Here is a 21186-nt window from a genome sequence, read left to right on the forward strand (position 1 = left end):
TAAGTATAGTACGCGTAGTAAGCGCTGAGGAAACTAAATAAGGCATCAGATGAGAGAAACCCCCCCGTGTAGTAGGCAGTGCTATAAAAAACCTCCTTCCTCCTCCCAGCCCACGAGTACGAGCAACACTTGCCTCTCCATTTAAAAACGTGAAGCCAGCGCGCTGCCTCGCTCGCGTTACAAACCCTCCCTGCAGCCTACAAGGAAAAACAGAGAGGGGAAACCGCCTCAGCGCCTCCACACCCACCCGGGGGAGCGGATTCTGCCCGAAAAGCGGGCGAGGAGAGAGCGGCGGCGGCAGCGAGGCCATGACGGTGCCCGTCCTGCCTTCTCTCCATCGGGGCATCGCGCGGGCCCTCTAAGCCAAGCGTCCTCCCAGCCGGCCTTTCCCCCCCGGATTTTCCCTAAATCTGCCTTTTCCACCTCAACATTTTTCTCCAAGTTTCCCCTCAACGCGGCCCGGCCCGGCCTTCCCACCCCCGCAGGCCGCAGCCCATCGCCATGGCAACCCGGCCCCCCCCGCCGCCCCCCGCGGCTCCTCCCCCGGCCGGGCGGGCCTAGCGCCGGCCCCCGCCCGTCGCTGCCGCTGCCGCCGCTCACCGGGCCCGGCGCCCTTCTCCCTCCTCCCCTTTTCCCCTTGCTGCGTGCTGGCCTGAAGCGGGCGCCGCGATGGCTCCGGCCGCTGACCGGGAGGGCTACTGGGGCCCGCCGACCTCCACCTTGGAGTGGTGCGAGGAGAACTACGCCGTCTCCTACTACATCGCCGAGTTCTGTGAGTGGCCGCCCCGGCCCCTGCCCCGGTCGGCCGCGTCCCGCCGCCGCCTCAGTCACCCCCCCCCCCCAGCCCTCCGTGCCCTCACCTCACTGACTAGGCCCCGCGGCAGGGAAATCCCCCCTCTTCCATAGCCCCTCTTTCCTGAGGGGGGTAAATGGCGGGGTAACGGGGCCCCTGCCCCGCAGCCAGCCCCGGTGGGTGGAAATGGGTGTTTTCCTGCCCCTTCCCCCCGCAAATCCGTGTCTTTAAGGAGGGGGTGGTGTAGCCCCTCTTTCCCCGTGCCCTAGCGTGTTGTTTGCTTCCCCCCCCCCAAGTCTGTTCCTTCGGCCTGTGTCCGAAGTGATGGTAAGGGCAGGAGGAGGGTGTCCGGGGGCTTGGGGAGGCATCGAGGTGGGGTGGCCGGGTGAGGTGGGTCTCCGGGGGGGCTTGGCACTGGAGCAGGGGTGCTTGTGTGGCATGGCTGAAGAGGGGAGTTTTCACTGAAGTCGTGCTTGGGGTGCCACGCTGTAAAGCTGCACAGGTCTGCAGCTCTGCTCGCCTTCAGAGGAGGTGGGAGCATCTGCCCAGCCATGGCCGGTCAAACCAAGCAAAACTGTTCAGGGAGAGAGAAGGTATCTTTGTACGGAAGAGACATCTTCATCCAGGAGAGATGCCTTCGCCCAACTGGTCTTTGGTGGGTCTTGACCATCATCAGGTTGCTCTGTTGCAGGTAGCGGGAGTTAGAATAGCTCGAAGGGTTGCTCTGTTGCAGGTGGTGGTCTTTTAGGATAGCTCAGAGCAATGGCAAGAGAGCAGGCCGTTGTTTTGACCTCAAAACTCTGTTATTCAGAGGCAGTCAGGAATTTAGATATATTCAAGTGCATTTTAGGGAAAGAAGAAAGTGCTTTGACTGCAAGGTCATCCAGCAGGTGCTTGAGAAGGGAGTATATTGTGGTAGCTGGTAAAGGATCAAGCCTTCTGTCACTGATGTTTTGCTGAAAAATTAAATATTTTTGTATCCTGGGCAGTGACTTTAAAGGGTGTAGTAGTTGTAGTTATGTGCTGCCACCTGACAGACGCCCTGTCCTACAAAAAGCTTTCACACGTATAAGAGAGGCGGCTGCTTTTGAAGTGTTGAGACCCTAGGAAAATAGTACTAAAGTGAACCGGCTCACCTACCCTGAAGTGTTTGGAGCGGGCAATCTGAGGAGGCCTTTCACATAGCTGGGATGCTTCAGCAGCGCTTTGGAAGAGCTTGGCATGCAGGAGATGGAAGGTTCTGGGCATCTATGCCAGGCTGTGACTCCTGGTTACAAACACTGACGTGGGTGAAGGACCAAAATGAATAGTTGTGAAAGAGGTTTCAGAGTGTGGGAATGGGAAGGAGTACAGGATCTGAATAACAGTAGCATAGGCAGCATAGAAACTCGGAGGAAAAAGGAAGTTGGTGTGTAGATTTATGGCTGAGAAGAGGCAGGCCGGCTGAAGAGGGAACAGAATTAAATACTCTTAAAACAGGACAAACTTAGAAGTTTTTAAATAGAGTGAGACTTTTGCAGAGTATGTATTTTTGTGTTTTCCTCATGGTAAAAAGTAATTTGTGAGATAATCGTCATAGGGAAGAGGAAGCTCTGTTGCTTCACCCACGTAAAAATAAATTTGACTAGCATGTAAATTTTTGAAATAATCCCCACATTGTTGGCCGTGTGAACTGATACTTTTCATCCGCTTCTGGATTATGCAGGAGAAGGAAGATGAGGATGAGATCAGTGGTGGGAGGTGGAAAGGTGTGTGTTCTGAAGAAAAAGTGACTAATTATAGAAGGTCTGGTCCCTCCTTACGGTTTTGGTGTTTGGGACCACAGTTTGTTGGTCTGTCAGTTGCACTGAAAAAAATGGGTATAAGGGCTGTGCTGTAAATTAAAGCATTTAAATCGTCCAAGTTTAAAAAGCAAAACAGTAAATAAGCCCACTTTATTTTAGGGTTAGCTTAACAGTAGATAATTTCAGTTGAGATTTGTAACTGCACTGTCAGGGTCAGAGGAAATAATGTCTTTTGGGGTTTTTTTTTGATGATTTGAACCCGCTGCATTTAAATCTTAGCCAGCAAAAGTTGGTTGGCAATGTATCTTTCATAAAACAACTAAGGGGTCTTTCCCAACTTGCTCTAAAATACTTAATGTGAAGCTAATTACTTTGGAAAACCAGAGAGACGTTACCCTCAAATCTAGTTCCTTTAGCAGAAGAGCTGAGAGTATATTCAGGGTCTGTGTGGCCCAGTGGTCTTCTGTCAGTTGCTGTGCCTTTATGGCCTCCTTATTCTGTCAAAAAATCAAATTCAGAGAGCAAACCAGAAAGTACAAAAATATTTTTCGCATCTCTCTCAGACTTCTCATTGTGGCCATTTTTGATGTTGCTGACACTGTTTTTAAAACTCATGCACAGCCTGTATTATTTTAAGTGTCACCTTACAGACGAGTGAAAATCGGTTTCTGACTTCTCACTGTCTTGGTACCACTCAGTTAAGCTGACGGTATTTAAAATTTTTGCGTCAAATGTTTGTTATAAATAATTTATAAGAAACTATTGGAGGCCCGAAGCTTGAAGGATGCTGGCAGGTCCAAATCAAATATTATGTTTTCCTTAGGTTGCAGGCTGAAGAGCCAAACTGAAAGCTTGTTGTACAAATTACATCTTTGTGCCATTTAGGAATTTGTTTTTAATATGCTAATTTTAGTACAAATTGCTACATTGTGTTCCAGAAGCCTACATGCAGTTCTATGCCATTCACGCCTTAAAGAACTCGCGTAAATGATGGCAGCTAATCAATTGTATGTATTCAGAGATGTGAAGGTGAGGTAAGGTGTTTTTGTAGCACTTCGTATTTACATTCTCTTGATGTACCGCAAACACAATGACCTGTGTTCAAAGATTCATTTTTTTTAATAATGAAAAATGCGTTTCCTTGCCTTTTTGAGTCTGCAGCTAGCCAGTTTTCCTCCCTTGTGGAGGTGGATGACTAACTGCTCTACATCCTTCTGTAGAATATTAAACCAATTGAAATGGAAGACCAGTTGAAAAGAATTGTTTTGCCAGCTTAACTATGTTAAGCCCTAAAACGACTCTTATATCCCTCACTGATCAAATCTATTGTATGGTGTAGTAATTCCTTCTTCAGGGTTTCTCAGGAGTTTTGGATTGACTCCTGTATGCTAGAGGGCAAGTAGTAGAGATGCTTTTTTTTTTTTTTAACTAATCTTTTCCAGCTCCCAGTGCTTGTATGCTGAATTACCCAAGCTTTTGTACACCAACTTAAGCAAAATAATAATAATAAAGGAAAAAAACCCAGCGTTCTCTCACCCAAGTAAACAGAACAAGGTCAAATATAAGTGCTATTCTTTAACACTAAGTGCTTAAATGTTACAGTTTACTCCTTATTTTAGCAGGGTTGATGTTTCAGGCCAGTTCAGCCCACATAGTGTTCAGTTTTGGGGGTCTGTTTTGATGTGAATGTCTATATGACAAGTGCCTTACCCTTCTTGCGTTCACTGTCATCCCTGTAGGAAGGGTTTGTCTTACAGAATATGAGGAGTGGATATAACTAATCTTCATGGATATCCTTTGTTGAAAACATAGAGAGTAGTATCAATTTAAACAAATATTTTAAATTCAAAGGAGCCCTGTGTGGTACCCGAGGGATTATAATTCTCAGTCACGAGAATCATGGGGGCAAATTTGTTGTTGTGATCAGCTTAGTGCTGTGTTTCAGTTGGATCAAACTTGAGTGATGTTTCCAGGTATGTAAAATACTGCCTTGAGCTATCCTTGTGCATGAGTAATATGCATCATCTACAACATGACTGCTTTTGAGATAGTATATCCTTATGTTGGCATTTACGGCAGCAATCATCTGCAATATAGCTTGGGGCTTCTCAAGGAATTGGTGAAATAATTTCTTTTTTGGCTTCTGGTCCTGTCTCAGTATGTTCTGCTACCTATATAAGAAAAGGTTTGTTTGTTTGTTTGTTTATTTATTTATTTACCAGAGTTAAATCCATTGCTTTTTCTTTTTATTAGAGATCTGGTAAACAAATATTTGTAACTGCACTTTCCTTATGGGACCCTTATTTAGGAAAAAAAAAACCAAACAAAAAAACAGATCATGAGAATCTGCCTGTGTTTCTAGCCACTTTTGCTGCTCTTCCTTAAATCCTTCCTATTTTTGCTTCAGACAAGAGATAAGAGATTGAGATGACTGTTACCTGTGTTGTTAGATGTGAGATATCTCATTAACACGTACACTGCCATCCAAGCTTTCTCTACATTGTGAACAGTGACACAAAAATACTGGGGTTTTTTTTAAGCTTTGCTCAAAAAAGACAGCTGTCAAAGATGCACAGATCTCTGTTTTGCATGGGGGATCATTACTTTGGAACTTAACAACTTGCAAAACTTACTTAAAGTTATAGTAATGTCATTAATATTCGATTTCGACTGCCACATTAAGAGTCCTGCTGTATTTTGCCTCTTTTGCCAGAGGCTTTGGGCTAGGTACTATCTGTGTGAGTTAAAAAAATAAAATAAAGCCAACTCTGTCTGGCTTCAAGAGCTGTGTCTGTTCTTTCAATAATAAAGTGGCAGGTGAAGGAAGAATCATCAGGATTAATTGGGTGTGATCAGCCCGACTGCCTGGCTGTGGCTGAATCATTTAAAGACATCATGATGCAGATGAGTTCTAAAGTGCGATTTAAGAGAAGACAATGTCACAGCCTCACAGACTTTAAGACTGAAAGGGATTTGAGTGTGTAACTTTAATGACCTAATTGCAGGAAGCCACATCACAGGTTTCCTCTTTAAATTTATCAGGCTCCTTGAGGGAGCTCCCTCAACTTAGGGGGCACTACAGCCGAAAAGGTAAAGGGAACATTAAACTAATTGATGGTGACTATGAAGTCAAGTGGAGTGTACAGAACAGCGCTCAGCTGTGGGATGCTTTTTAAGATGAACACTTCGAGCTTGCTTTTTGTGCCGCGGACAAAAAGAAGTTGAAAGAAGGGTTCTTCCTTCAAAGAATAATATAGCAGAAGTAAACTCATAAGCCAGACGGATGGTCTCTGCTGTCATGCTTTCTTATTTCTTTAATGATTTTAAGTGATTTTGAGTCAGTGGCAAATACTGTTGCATTAATTTATTTCCCTTCCCAGGTTGTAAATGCATATACTTGACTTAAGCCTGAAGATAATCTTGTGGCACTGTTTTGATGCATTTTGCCACAATGAATGATTTATATATCTTTAAAAATTCTTCCTTTTTTTTTTTGTCTCTTTGCCACTTTCTAATCCATGATGCAACTCTACCTTTCATCTCATGACAGCTTAATTTTCTGTTTTACCAAGAGTTTTCATTGAAAGGCAGGGTCAAAGGCTTTTGGAAAGTCTACATTTGTCCAATCAACAGTTCTCATTTATCCATCACATTATGGATATGCTTAAAACTTGCCGGATGTTGTGGTAACGGACCACATGTGTGTTTATCTGCTAATACTTGTGTAGTTATTAAGTGACAATAAAATTCTTAAATATGGTTTAACAAAGCATTTGATTACTCTATAATTAGTGCCTCATACTCAGTACTTGTACAGTTGGCAATTGGACATCTGCCACTCCAAACGGTAACAGAGCAGTGGCATTTGTACAATTTAATTTTGCTTATGTGCAAACTAAGGCAGACAGGTTTATGAACTGCATGATGTGAATTTGTAGAATATATATTTGTAGCTAGAAATAGGAAGATTAATGTAAAATGAATTATGGTAAAGGACACTGCTGACTTTTAAATGCCTTTAAATGAGCCTTTAGTCACAGATAAAAATGACTGTTGTCATAATTGAAAGACAAAAATGTCTTTAGTCTGGGGTTTGTTGTGTCTGTCTGTGTGTGTGTGTGTGAAACTGCTGTTTATGTAATGCATTTTCTATATTTGCTGGAACCTTTCACAGATCAGTGGGGAAGACGTTTTTTAAACAAAAGAAAGATTTAATAATCGCTGCAAAAATGTTCAAAGGAACTCTGGGAGTTGTCTCCAGTCCCAACAGCTCAGCAGTATGTGGTCGTTTTATCTTGCAATGCATGCAAGTGCTAACACACTTGACTGTTTCTCTGACTATCTCGAAAGCTTAAAGAGGATCATAGAAAGATTCATGGATCATGAAAGGTTAAGAAAATGCAGAGTTCTCTTAATTCAAAATATTTATCAAAAAATGAAATTTATAATGCTAGAAGGGAACCCACTTACAAGTGGTTATCAGGGAAAAGCTACCTACCTTTGATTGCTTTGAGTTTTCTAGGTGTGGGGCTCTTTACACCTGCCTCATTAATTACAGCCATTTTTCAGTCCGTTAGCAGAGAAGCTGAGCTGCTGCATGAATTAAAGGTGCTTGGTTATTCTGTGGTTGTGGAAGTACTACAAGGAAGGTAGGTGTCAGGAAGAGAGAAGTTTCTGGAGAATGTTACAACTCAGAAAAAACAGAGCAGCACTGCATTAGTGTCAATCTTTTACCATTAATTGTTCTGAATATCCCCATATAGGCAAGCTCTGGGTAGAGTCCAAGTGATTTTGCTGGGCACCGTTTAGATTTAAGGTTTCAGGCACAGACCCTTTTGTGCACTTGAAAGTGCAGCTGTAAAATACTTGGGGTTTTTGTGCTAGCTCAAAAACCTAAGGTGTCTGACCAGGATGTTTTTTTTTCTATCTGTTTTTAAAAATTAATTTCCTTGAAGAAATATGCTGCATATGCACTGTGATCAGTGACTGAAAAACTGACATCTTCTAAGTGATCAGGGCAATCAGGATCTGCAGGATCTTTATCTCCTTTACAGTAAGGTCCATCGACCTGTGGCAGAGTACGTACTTCAGCGTGCGTGGAGTTTGGGAGGCAGAAGTAGCCCTCTCTGTCAGTCCCAGCGGGGAGATGCACCCTTTGTGCTCCCCCCCCAGCCTTACGAGGTTCCTCTCCAGTTCTTTGCCTTTCCAGCAACTGGTGACTCAACCTGCCCTCCACATTGCAGAGCCTTCCTGAGGGAAATTCCAAACTTTATTTCAAAATTGAGATTAGTGTCCAGCAGCGTATCTATTTCCCAGCTGTGTTCTGGGGCTTTATTTTATTTTATTTGGGTTTGCATTATTCCTTGGTTCCTTTGGACTTGTTTTCCATATCCAGTGTCCTTGGAGTGACCCTGGAATGATGTGTGCAGAGTGTGTCTCTTAAAGGAGCTCCAGCTGGCCTTGTGAGCAAGAGGGTATTTTCCGTTGCAGCCTAGTCCAGACGTTGCCCTGATTCTCCTCTCTAACCAGAGGAACTGGAGAAGGGGACAAGAGTGTGGGCTGGTTCAGCTGCACAAGGTTCAGGATGTTAGTTTGAGACCTGACTTTTAGGTTTGAGGAGAAGGCAAGGCTCAGTCTTCTTTAGGGAGGAAAGCAGACACGCAGAATTAGAAAAAGACGTGATGTTGGGGGTGAGCTGAATGTCTGCCTCTACCTAACAGCACGAGGTGTGAAGCCAGGACAGTGTACACAACTCACAGTAGCCGTGCCTCTCCCTCAGTTTCTTCCTTCACATCTGCTTTTCTGTGAGTCATGGATGTATGGCACAGGACACCAGCGTATATTTTGTATGAATTCCAACTAGTAGGATTTCAACGTATCAACTTTATAGTCATAAAACATGACCATGGAAGCTCTCTGATTTATACAGTGCTTTAATGAGCTCATTATTTGCAGTGGACGCTCAAGTTGCTACTACTCCATAGGCTGGATTTTTAGTGATTGCTAATTCCAGTTGGATAAGGATTTTAATTTGGACAAGATCCAGCATCTAGGAATCAGATGCAGTATTAGATCAAAGAAGTAGTCCTGTAGAGCTGTGTAGCATAGTTGAGCATTAAAAATAGTCTGAACACTGACAATCTTTGGACAGAGTATTTCTGTATTAGGTCTGTCATTTGTTCATCAGGTTTTCTTCATCTTCCGTGGTCAACACCATTCGTTTGTTCAGGCAGAGACCTGCTTCCCAACTGGAAAGCATGCTGCTGTGATCCCTTCTAATGGGTGTTTTGACCTTACAATGAGGAAACCCAGGATACCTGAAAAATTACTTACGTGTCTTTGAGAAATAGGATCTGCAGATCTGGCTTTCTGTGAAATCAAATGGGTCACCTACAACAGGGAGCTAAAATGACCCAAAGAACTGATTTTTATTGTCACAGAGTGGAATTCACGTTGTACTTTTCCTCTACAAGTACTTAGGGTTTACTGTGTAAGAAAGGGTATGTTTGTGTGATTCTCATTATGGGCTTGATTGCTCTTGGAGGGAGTTTCCAGTGCTCTCCTCCTGCCAGAGACTGCCAGGTCTAGTGCTGGCCCCAGACTGCAGCAAGCAAGCTGCGGAGCCTGCTCTGTGGGTTATTACACTCAGGAGGAGAGCTGCAGGGTGTATTTCTACAGATATTCTCTGCATTCCTTCCACAAGATACAGATTTTTTTTTTTTCAGGTTTTAAATCTTGTAGACTTAAGAAAAAAAATACAAAATATATAAACTCAGAGTTGCTCCAGGTGATATTTTGCTCATGAATGAAAACTGATGCCTTTATCTTTTTTTTTTTTTTCTCTTTGGGTTTTTCTTGGTTTTTTCCAAGTCCTTTTCACAGTTGTGGAAGTGAACCATATAAGCAGAGAGAACTACCTGTATGCAACGTGCTGACCAGTGCATGAGTAAACAGCCAGGAAAATTGGAGAAGCAACACATTTTTCTTTATTTTTTCAATTTAGTAACAGAAATTTATAAAGAAGGTTGGCAATGCACTTTTGTTCATAGTGCCCTGTACCTGCAGATCTGGCTTCTGCAAATGGGTCCAGTTTAATGGCATCTCCATAAAGCTGCAGCTACCAGCAGCAGTGTGGAAGTTTGTGGCTTTCTTTGCAGGTAGCAGAGTGAAAACCAGATGAGCGTTGCCGGTTTGTATCGCTTGTGCCGCTTTCGAGCTGGTGAGTGCAGTCTCTAATAAGAATCAGCTCAATTGAATTGTGTAGATGCCTTGGAAAGCAGCAGAGAAGTGCACTGTGGTAGTGAAATCATACAGCAGATGTTGTTTTCGTTCACTTAAACAAACTGCTATGGCTTTGTGATCTGTGATATCACAGTTGCTTTTCACTCAGAGGTTTGGGGTTTGGTGGCTGTTAAATCCTCCAAGGCCCAAGTTTTATCTTCCTGTGAGGCCCCTCAGAATATAGTCTTCAGCACAATGTCTAACATCAGCATAGTACTCAAATGCTAAAACTCTTGAGTCTATCCCAATTTAATTTTTCTTGTCCTTTTCTTCTTTCTCTGTTCTATAGGCTGCAGAGAAATATTTTAAAGCTATTTCCTTTTCTTAAACGCATTCCCTTCCAAGCTCTTCAGTTCTTTTTCCTGCCTTTAAACTCTTCCATGCTGATTTCCACGTGGCTTTTGTATTAACTTTTTTTTTTTTCTCCTTTATGGTACTTTTTCCACATTTGTCTCAAATCTGTCCTCTGAAAGTTTCCTCTGCCAGTCTTTGGGCCACCATTTGTGCTGGCAACTTGGTTGATTTTGTATTCAGGTTTTGACTGTTTATTATTCAGTAAAATTGACTTCTGCCCAAATGCTTGCCACTCACCTTATGAACTGTTATTGGGTAGGTACTGTATTAAGTTATATTTATAACAAAAAGGCAGTGTTTAAAGCTCGAATCTTCAATGTGTTGTGTATCTCTTTCTGTATTTGGTTTAGATTGTGAGATACTTAAGATTTGGACTTTGATCTTACTGTCTTTGTGGAGAACAAGCTTCGTTTTCCCTCTAGATAAACAGCTTTTGGCAAGGTTTGTGGGCAGATAGGCAACTACCAATTTTCTTCTTTTCATTTTTCAAGCAAGAACAAGAAAGTTGTCTTGAAATGACAGTTGGACAGTGACTAAAGAATAGAGTTGGAGTTAGAAGTTGCCGACCAGGAGACCTTCGAGTCTTGCGTTAGTGAATTAATTGCGTACTGGTGAAAGTTCTTGCTGGAGGTTGTCTTATTAACTGGAAAACATTATGAGACTTTAGAGAAAAGTAGTGCCTACGTAAAAGAGATAAAGTTGGGTATTTAGGAGTGAAGAAGAAGAGTCCAAGTAATTTCTGAGATCAGGTGCCTCTTATCACATGTTCAGGTAGCCTTAGGGTTTTTCATTTAAGGCAGTCCTGCAAAAAAAGATAGTTACAGATGGGATTTTCTATTAGTACTGCTGATAAGAGAGGGCATATCACCAATCAGTGTTTGAATGGTTGCTGTATATCTGAATCAGGCTGTGGTTGCTGACTAGTTTCATCCCCACGTGCTCTGTTTTACATTTGTCACGTAGCATCTCGCCTTTAATTTCCTACCATCCAAGTAGGGCAAAATGCAAAAGAATGACATGAGTCATTAGTAGAAGAGACTTTAATCGTTCTGGACACGCAGAGGAAATCCACACTGATAGCAAGAAAGGGAGGAAAGCGAGAGGATTTGGATTTTGAAGAAAGGCTACTCAAACTAAAGCTACAAATACCTGGAAAAGAGCACTGACACATTATTCTCTGCCACATTATTCTCTGCCATCCACCATCCAGTGAGCATATTGGGCTCCCCTAATGCATAGCTTTCATATGTGGAAGAGTCCTACCAGAGTCTCTGAGATGATACCCACAGGTTACTGTGCCTCAAGTTGGTATCTCTGTTTGTGGTCAGGACTGACAGATGCTGGGCTGGATGTGCTCTGGTAGCTCGAAACTGTCAGCTGCCAAAAGCTGTGCTTTCTGCTCTGGACAGACCCTTAGGCTTAGAGGAGTTGGTGCAGACACTAAACATGAAGGCAGGATGCTGACACCAGCATAGAAGAAAGGTTGGAAGGAGTTAAGTGTGATAAAAATTAAATGGATGATCACTGTAACATCATATTGGTCACTGCTTAGTTTTAGCAGTGGCTGAAGAGTAAGCTTCGTCATCTCGGTTGTTTCCTTCCAGTCTGACATCATCAACCTGTCTTAAAATAACATTTAAAATACGTTTTATTTTGTTTTCCAGTAAAGGCTATAATAGAAGCAAATCTGCCCTTCAGCAACAAGCTTATTGCATGTAATATTCTAACTTTACATCATCTCAGCCTAATCTCTTTAGACTTTGATTGCATTTTCCAGCTGTAAGCAGTTGCTTTTAGTGAGCTTTCTAGATTGATATTTCAAATGATCTGCCTATGTCAACTGTTTTTACTTTAAATTTACTTGCAAAATCCTTCCAGGTGTACTTCAAAGTAATTGGTCTGCTTGCTATCATCTTAGGTGCACGTTTATCAGGGAAATGACGCTTTCTTTTCCATAAGGCTTACCATACTCCAGGAAAGCAACATTAAAATATGACAGGATGCCATGTCAGCTAATTGTCATGCAAATTTATTCCTTGTAGTCCAGTTAATTGTGGATATCTTGGATTGGGAATAAAATGTCCTGTAAAGGAGCTGTGTACTATCATATTTGTCCAGGCTGCTTCCTGCAATCTCAAAAAATGGCCAAGGATAGATTCTAGCACTTTTGTTACATCCTTAAATACTGCTATTTTTTGTGTAATGGTCCCTTCAAAACCCGTTTATTTATGCTTCAGAGTGCCTTGCACTTGTGACAGGCATAGGTGTGATAGACATAGTTACAGCCACAGTAAAATAATTAGTAAAACTGGCTTCAAAAGTGAGGAACATGCGTTTTTGATTTAGCTGTTGTAGCTATCTTTATTCTGGCCTGTCACCTCAGAAAATTTTCCTTGCAATTGCTTTCATAATTATCTGTTAAACTTCACAGTTGATCCTCCACATTTTGTAATCTGCCCTATTAACCCTCTTCTGAGGAACAGCATCTCGTGCAGACCTTGGACTTCACTCATGAAAGGCTTCAAGACAGATCCCTCTGAAAAAAAAAAATCAGTCATCCTTCCTCAAAAAAACCATCAAGCCAAGTTCTGGGTCTTTAGACACTTTTTCTTCATTTGTGATAGCCTTTAAGAATTCCAGTAGGAGAAGGAGGACTCCATTATGCTAAACATAAGAATTGGTAACAAAAACATTGTTTCTGGAAAGTACCCAGTTCTTACTCTGATGTACTTTCTACTTTGAAACTTTATTTACGAGAGTTGGTGTGGTGAACTCATTCATTTTTATTGTGGCAGGTAAAGCTGGTCTAGTGGCTAGAAGAACACTTTGGTGTTTGAAAGTCCTGGCTTCAGTTTTATGCAGGTTTCTTTGTGCCTCAGGCACCCTCTTCTTGCAGGGATATTGAGGATAAGTACACAGAAGACTGGGGTTGCTCAGTCACTGCAGTAATGGAGACAAAATAGGTAACCAATGTTTTAGATTTGAGGGGCAAGAGCAAAAACTTCTTAGCCCAGCAATGAATGTTTCACCATCTAAGTTTAAATCTGCATTATGAATGCAAATGTTGGATTTCTGGGATTGTAAGGGTGTCAGTTTCTTATGAAGAAACATGCGGAGCTTTAAAATTTTGATTTGTGTAGCATTAGCTTTCACTCATTTAGTATAATATACATAAAAAGCAAGATCAGCGTTAGTACAGACTCCTGTTAGGTTCTAATTTTCTAGTGTCTTTACTACACAGTAGCAAAGCACTTTGCAGAGAGGTGAGGGTAAAGAAAAGGATAGCTTAATTGTAACCTAGGGCAATTCAGAGGCAGTTCAATAATAAATGCTTTTATAAGATGTGCATACCAAAGAGAGGCTTGTGCATTAAAAAATACACCCACACTTTACAGGTTTGAACTGAGCTTTCTTGTGTGTGCTTTGTTAGTCAGGAGTGTCAAGAGCTTTTTCTTCTAATTACCTTTTGATTGTTTTGAAGAATACAAATGTAACACGAAATACTGTAATCAGAGTAAAACCATCTACAAAAATATTAGCTGAACTAGTATGATAAATGCCAAGGGAATGAATTCTGCAGCTGAAATATAAAGTGTAAGGCCATAAATCAGAATGTATTACTTGACACAGCATGTTGGAACCACTCGTAAATGAGCACTGGGAATAAAAATCAAATTGTATTGTTAATAATTAATCTTTTTTTCCTCCTAAAATTACCTCATTACCCCTCCCCAATCCAGTAAATCACTGAAATGGTTTACCTGTGCCATTTTTGTTCAGAAGGATATCAGTGTACATTTACATATCCTGGAGAAATGGAGGCCCAGCAAGGGAGAAGCAGCCTAGAAGATCTAGAAGCGCTGCCCTGCATGCTGACTGTAAACACGAAAACCTCCCAGTTGGCCACCAGCTCTGCAGCAGCAATGCTTTAGTGTTTTTGGCCTTGTCCCAGCACTTTGATTTACTGGAAGCAGCGCTCTGTTGCGGCTGGGGCTGAGACGCGTCCGACTGGAATGCAGCATGCTCACACTAGTGGTATGCATCTGTGTTGATGCTAGCATTGAGGAAGAGGCTGTGTTCCTGCCTCGTTTGCTTCCTTTCTTTGCCCATGGTGGACTGTTTTCTTTGTGTGTCTTGCGGCGTGTTGTCCACTCTTGTTTGAAACTGTTCCAGGATTCATGGCTTCTTTTGGGAGATGTTGCTGCTGCCAAATAAACTTGATTTCTGGATGTTCTACCTAAGCTTCCCTTTTCCTTGTTTCAGTCTGTTAGTGCTGATCAGAATGCTCTTCTTTAGTAATACAAATAATATTTTTTTTCACTCCTTCCCTCATGTAAGTCTGTTGGATTCCATGTAGCTTTCTTGTAGCTGCTGCCTGGCCAAGATTTAGGTAGCTGTTCGTTTGGTTTGGTTTTTTTTTTTTTTTTTTAAGATATTTCTTTTCCATTGTAGGGCTGCTGGCTGCTGTATCTGACCCCTCCCTCTCATTTGTCCTTTACAGTTTTTCTCATAATAGTATGCCAACATCTATACGGAGCTAGATTAATGCAGCATTCCTTTGTAATGTACTCACTTTATCACATTTTTCTATGGTGTTTTATCTACCTTTTAATTTTATGATTCCTATGATCTATATGAACTTGCTCTTTAGATTTCTGATTTTATTTCAAATACCTAGGGAGATCTAATAGCCCCTCTAATAACCCATTAGTTTGAAGTGTTATTTATCTGTACCCATTTTTATAGTGCTTCAGGAAGCTTTCATACATAGCTTATACAGTTCAGTAATTGCTTCACTATTTGTTTCCTTCAGTATTTTTCCCATTTTGTTATTAGAAATGTGGTGGCTAATACAAGTTGCAGCTGAATTGCTGAAGTTGCAACTTCAGTTAATGTCCAGGTACACAAAATTAAGGCTTGCTTAGTATTTGGAAAGGAGAATTACAGGAGGTAAGAAATGGATCTTGTCGCTTAAAAATAAACTCTCTTAAACACCCCCTGCCCCCATTTTTTATTTATTTATTTTTTTAAGTCAGCATTGGTCCTGTGCTCCAGCCTGGAGTAATGCTGTGTTGTGTTTCACTGAGTAACAGGAAGTTTATATTGATCCTTCATGCACATTAGCAAGTAGGGAGTTTAGTAATTACATGTTGGCAAAATTCCCGTTGGGATGACTTGGTTTTCTCCCCTTGAGGTCCTTCTGAAATATCAAATGCAGACAGGAGTTTTCATTTCCTGACACTCTGAAGTGCAGTTATTGTAGACTTTGAAGTGGAAGATATTAAAAATGGCTGGTGGAAGTGAAAATCTAATTGCTATACTGCCCTTCTGGTGATAAGCCGTAAGCGAAAACAGCACAAGATTGAAGTTAGTGGCCAAAACAGCTGATTCTGTGCAGTTGGGTCTTCTGAACAATCATGAAGTGCCTGTATTTTGAAATGTCAGTGATACAGACCTCCTCTGGGCTCTGGCTTAGTTATTATTGACTGGTAATACATAGCATATACTGTATGGAAGCGTGTTGGATTTTATTCAAATTAATTCCTCTGTTGACACTTAGAATGCTGTGATAGGTGAACTATGAAGTACTTGTATCTTAGCAAGGATGCCCATATTAGATTTGAATGAGTTTCTTATTCTTATAAGGAAATACTCTAGATTCCTTCCCAGTCTTTAAGCTGTTAGGCTACCTACTCCTCCAGTTCAAATCTAATTTCCATATAGCTTTTTGTCTTTCATTGTTTCACCGTATCTGGTGCTGCTGGGCCACAGGACTACCCTTTTTACGCAAGCCTTTTGCTGTTATTCTCTCTGTGTGTTCATCTTTGGTTTCATACCCCTAGAGATCCTTCCAAGAGAAAAATCTTTCTTTAAAAGAGAGGGTACCTAATGGTAGATGGTTATGCTCTCAAATGTGCCTGAATTGCGTTGCTTCGCAATTTCTTTAAATTTGGTAAACCCTCTAACAATGAGCTGTAGTTTGCACCAGAGCTGCTTGAGATGATTCCAGAAACAAAAGCCATGAGATAGAATTCCTTATATCTGAAAGCAGCTAGAAGGATGATTCAGGTTTCACATGATGCCATCTGACAGGCTTTGTTTTTTATAATCATTTTTATTTTCTTCATGCAATGATGGAAAAAGAAAAAGCTACGTGATCCAGGAAGTGCGCTAAAATTGGCTGTGCAGAGCACCACAATATCCAGACAATGAAATGGATGTTTTCAGCCTCAAAATCTTGTTTGTTTGCTTGCTTGTTTTACTTAAAGGGACACTTTGACTTTATTGCAACTTAAGTATCTATTTTAGAAAATAGCAGCCACTTTCCTTTCTCCTGTTTCACAGTGAGGTACGGTTGTCCTTAAGGGGAGGCTGAAAGCCTGTAATGAATGTCGTGTTTGTTAGTCCTGATTTTAAATGAGCTTTTAATGTATAGTCAACTTTTTTAACTGCAAAAATTTTCTTCTTTGCCCTCTGAGGGTAACATCTATTTCTATTGGTTTTGAGTCTTGTAGAAACCATAACAGAGTGAAGAGTCTTCATTTGTTCGACAGAGAGAGAAAAAACATTTTAACATTTGAAAAGATCCTTGCAGTTGGTAAACCTTGCAGTCATTCTGTGTACAAACATAGGAGAAAGGATCTCTTAACACTGTGTAAATCACATTGGTCACCTTGTCAAAAGCTGAAGATGATGATTTTTGCTGCTTTTTTATAATAGCACTTTTCCTCCCTCACTGAAATCATCACCTATGTTCTAACTCCCGGTGTTGTGTTCCTGATGTTTTTACATTCTGCGTATTATTTCTTTATGACCATGTTCTGTTACAACTTGACTTATTTACAACTTTACTTGTTTTATCCTTTTGACTCCTCATCCAAATTTATTGTAGAAATTACTTTCTAATGTAGAATTAACTACGTCTTTGGGGAAATGGAAACTTTATGAAAGTAAGGTCCTTCAAATTTGTGTACTCTCTAACTGTACCAAGCTGTCTGTATAACAGTAAGCAGTATATTGTGCCTGTGTTTGCCTGTAAATACTATTTTCTCTTTAAGTTTATATTTTTTGTCTTTGAGGTGGTCAGTCTTTGTATAGATCTTTGTGCATTTATGATAATATGCATACTTTTTTAGGACCTGAAGATGGCTCTGAATGTATATGCATCGTAAAAAAGACTTGTCAGGTTTTGCTGTTGTATTTGTGGAGCAGGGTGCAGATGTGGTTTAACACTCTTACAGCTGTCCTTCCCATAGACAGAGGGCTGTTGAAATGACGTTTTGCATAAATTTGATTTTGTTCTGGTGCCGTATGGCATTCTCTCAATGAATAAAACAGTATTTTGAAACAACGGTTTGCATTAAAACAGTCTTGAAAGACTTCTATGAAAATTTGTAAGGTCTGCATTTATCATGATTAGACATTAATTTAGCACTTTACCTAGTACCATGTATAATCTTTGTGGACATAGACTGTTTTACTACTGTGATGGGCCACCACATTATGTAATCTGGCTTTTGAGCTTACTGAGCTTCACCCTGAAAGCAGGTAGGTTCATCATGCTGCCCATTTCTTTTGGGAAGCAGTTGTAAATATCTCCTCTTCAGTGGGAAGCTTTCCTCTTACTTCTAGCCCGCCTTTATTTAGGGTTAGTTTATACCTGTTTATTCTTTTGTCAGTATTATCCTTTAGTTCAAATAGCTCCCTTTCATCCTTGACATTTACCCATGGTGTATTTACAGAGCGCAGTTTTATTCCATCCAGCCGTTGTTTTGTTAGGCTAGGTGAGCTAAGCAATTTTTGTCCCTTCTGATGTTGTAAGCTCCCATTCATCACTCCCATCTGAGTGACGCTTCTCTGCGCCTGATGTGCTTTCTCTTTTCTTTTATCAGTAACTAGAGAACAGTGTATTCTACTATTGGCTTGCATGAAGACATTACTATTTTCCCTGCCTCTACTGGAAATAAATTTAGGGGGTTTGGTGCCTACAGTGATGGCTTATGGTCAGTCACCATGCGATCTTAATTCACTTTTCTGCCTCTTCAAATAGATTAATCCTATATTTAGAATAAGGATTCATATTCGCATTGAAAGGCATGTTCTTGGCCATCATATTTAATCCCGTTCCTGTCATTGCAGTCCGTGAGTTCATTCATTTCTTCCTCTGATAATCTAGTCCTCCTTTCTGTTGACAGACATGCTGAAGATAAAATGCTGAGAAGCAGTCTTTCTAAAGAAAAATTAGTTCACTCCCTGGACGAGTATTCAAGGAATCCAGTACTGAAATATAAGAATGCTGTACAGAGTTAAGCCCAGGTCCATCCACATGCATTCATCTAATTTCTGATATACTATATTTCTTACAGGCGTAACCAATAATCTCATCTTTAATTATTTTGCATACCTTCTGCCTCGTGCCTTAGTTGCAAATTCTCCCATCTCTGGTTTTCCCAAGGAGGTCTGCTGCATTATTTTTTTTTCCTTTTTTTAAAAACAGAAAAGCTGGTGAAAAAGAAAAAGATTAGGTTTCTTGACAGTTTGACCTTTTTTCCCATTTTCAACTTCCATATCTATTTCCTTCAAGACTTTTTTCACTTCCTTGTTTGTTAATTAACTTTCGAGTTATGGGTCTGTACTTGTGTCACCTTTTTCTTCTTTCTTGGTATTGTTTGCAACATGTTGTGCATATCCCACTGCCATTTTTTGATGGAATTAGTAAAAATCCCTTTTAATGAATTTATAAGCTATTCTATCTGAGGATAATCCTGTAAAGACTAGCTAGACTTTTATGAAATACGCATTCCTAGGGACCTTGGGTTTGAAAGAGGCCTTGTAGTTTTTGTTCTTGAAAGAAGTAATTTTGCTAGCAGCACGCCAGAGGACTTCATTGTTCCCCCACCCCCATTTCCCTTTTTAAAAAATTTGCACAGCTTTCAATAAGTATGTTTTGCAAATAGGCTTGCCTAATCCGTGCTATAAACGTTCTGAATAATATGGGCCAAAAAGTGCAGAGAAGGAGTGGCAGGAATTTACAGCTAGATTAGGTCTATGGTATTTCCTCTCTCAGCAAGATGGTCCTAGATTAAATGCTTGTAAATTTTCAATAATTTAACATAATTATAGCTTTACAAGAAGTGTTGAAACCTTCACTTTCCTACAGAAGAATCTCTTTTGTGCATTCTTACATCCATCTGAAGTTTGTTATCTTACTGCAACTCTCTTCTAGAGTCACGTGCCTTCCAGTTGTGGATAGACATAATGGTATTTCTTTTGTTCAGCATTTTCATATTTGAATTTTTGCTAGGTTTTTGACAGTTTCATAATGAAGTGACCTTGGACCGTGATATTTATATAATGTCTAATAACTTCTTTTGAAAATGGGCATAGTTGAGAACTGCTTTAGAAAGCCGAAGATGCACTATCCAGGCTACATAGCCTTTACTCTACTTTTCGAGGCTGGATGAAATCTTTGCACGATTTGTGGGAGGAGGTGGTAGTGGTCAGTGTACCACACAATACTGAGTTTTAGTGGATTTCTTCCAAACCTGGTCTCCACTGAAAGTGAATCACTGTCCATTGCAGCACTGTGGGAATGTGGTAAAAGGTTAATGATTCCCCAAAGAATTTAAGCATGAAAAAGGCCTTTTATATTGGTATAAACTTGTATGTCTTTGCAGAGCTGTTTTGATTTCTGCTGGGCTTCTTTCACATGGAGGAACTTACTACAGAGCTGACTAGGAGTAAGATCGCTGGCACGTCTCTGTTTTGCTTGTTATAACTTGGTGAAATTCATGGTTGTGCAGGAGATGATGTTAAATCGATGAGGAATTGATTTAAAGAAGGTCTGATAAAAATCAGATGTGATTTGTATCTGGTCGAGAAGACTGTTTCAAACTGAGATTTTAATGTATTTTGTGAGAATTTAGAAGAGCTAACTTGTTAAAGTTCACTAGGTGCACTTCTGCTTCCTGTGTTCTGAAATAACCTTTTTTCCATTTGGGTTTGAATTTTCTGTAAAGCTGTAAAGTATGGATTTTTGTTCCCAGAGGTGCTGCAATACTTTGGGGTTGTATGATCATAGTTTGGTAGTTTTCACTTTTCTTTGGGATGGATCTTGGGAAGTAGGACTCCTGAAAAATAGATGCTTGAATTAGGGGAATTATTCAGACATGGTCTGCTCACTCCTGTTCTTTGTTTTAGAAAGTGAAACTCTTCTGAGATTTTCTACTGAATAAAAAAGCCAGAAATAGTTTTTTTTGGCCTCTCCATAGCCTCATACGTTGTACTTTTCATTGAGATATTTGGAAATTAGAGTTTCAATTTTATATATATATAACTGATGGCGTGTGGAAGTGTGCATTTTAATTTATGTAAGCAACATTCTGCCTTTTTTAATAGAATTGCTCTTTTTTCCAAATTGCACGTCATTTTATTCTCATTACGTAACCTTTATTCTCAAAATTATGATTTGTGGTCAGGCTAAAAAGCTGAATCTGCATCCCTTCTGCTGAGAAATGTACCATTTCCTTATGTTTCACTTAAACTTCTCAATATTTCATTGTACTTTTGCACAGGCCAGGAGAGTTGGAAAAAAACATCTAAATCAGAGTGGGAGAGTAGTCTTAAAGAAAACAAAAAGAAAGGTTCCTTCATCTTCCCCAGTGCTGGAAGAGTCGTCATGCCCCTGGTATGAGAGCTGGGCTCTTGGCTTGTTCTTGCTTTCTCTGATCTCTGCAACACGTGTCATTTCTTTGCGTTGCATCCCAGCTTCAGCAGGAGGGATGGAGAGCAGTGGTGTCTTGCTGAAGTTCAGGCTCTTGATAAGCTTTGACAGTTGCCTATCATGCTGACCAGTAGTGCCATCTAACTTTTTGCTATTCCTTATCGTACGATCTGTGATGTAGCATCCCATCCGGCTTGTTCTGTGTGTGCACAGTGACTAGCACACTCATAGTAAAGATTGAACTGGTTTCA

The 21186-nt window shown here is 40.7% G+C and overlaps 1 protein-coding gene across 2 annotated transcripts in view; it reads left to right on the forward strand.

The window, feature by feature from the left end:
* Positions 1–669: 669 nt before the first annotated feature.
* ACER3 (alkaline ceramidase 3) overlaps positions 670–21186 on the forward strand; it is a 61421-nt gene continuing 40904 nt past the window's right edge. For both annotated transcript variants that reach the window (XM_050891833.1, XM_050891841.1), the window contains exon 1: positions 670–772. In XM_050891833.1, coding sequence (XP_050747790.1) covers positions 670–772 — 103 coding nt within the window. The remainder of the gene's footprint in view (positions 773–21186) is intronic.

The sequence above is a fragment of the Gymnogyps californianus genome, chromosome 1, assembly GCF_018139145.2.
Source record: "Gymnogyps californianus isolate 813 chromosome 1, ASM1813914v2, whole genome shotgun sequence".
NCBI classification, from domain to species: domain Eukaryota; kingdom Metazoa; phylum Chordata; class Aves; order Accipitriformes; family Cathartidae; genus Gymnogyps; species Gymnogyps californianus.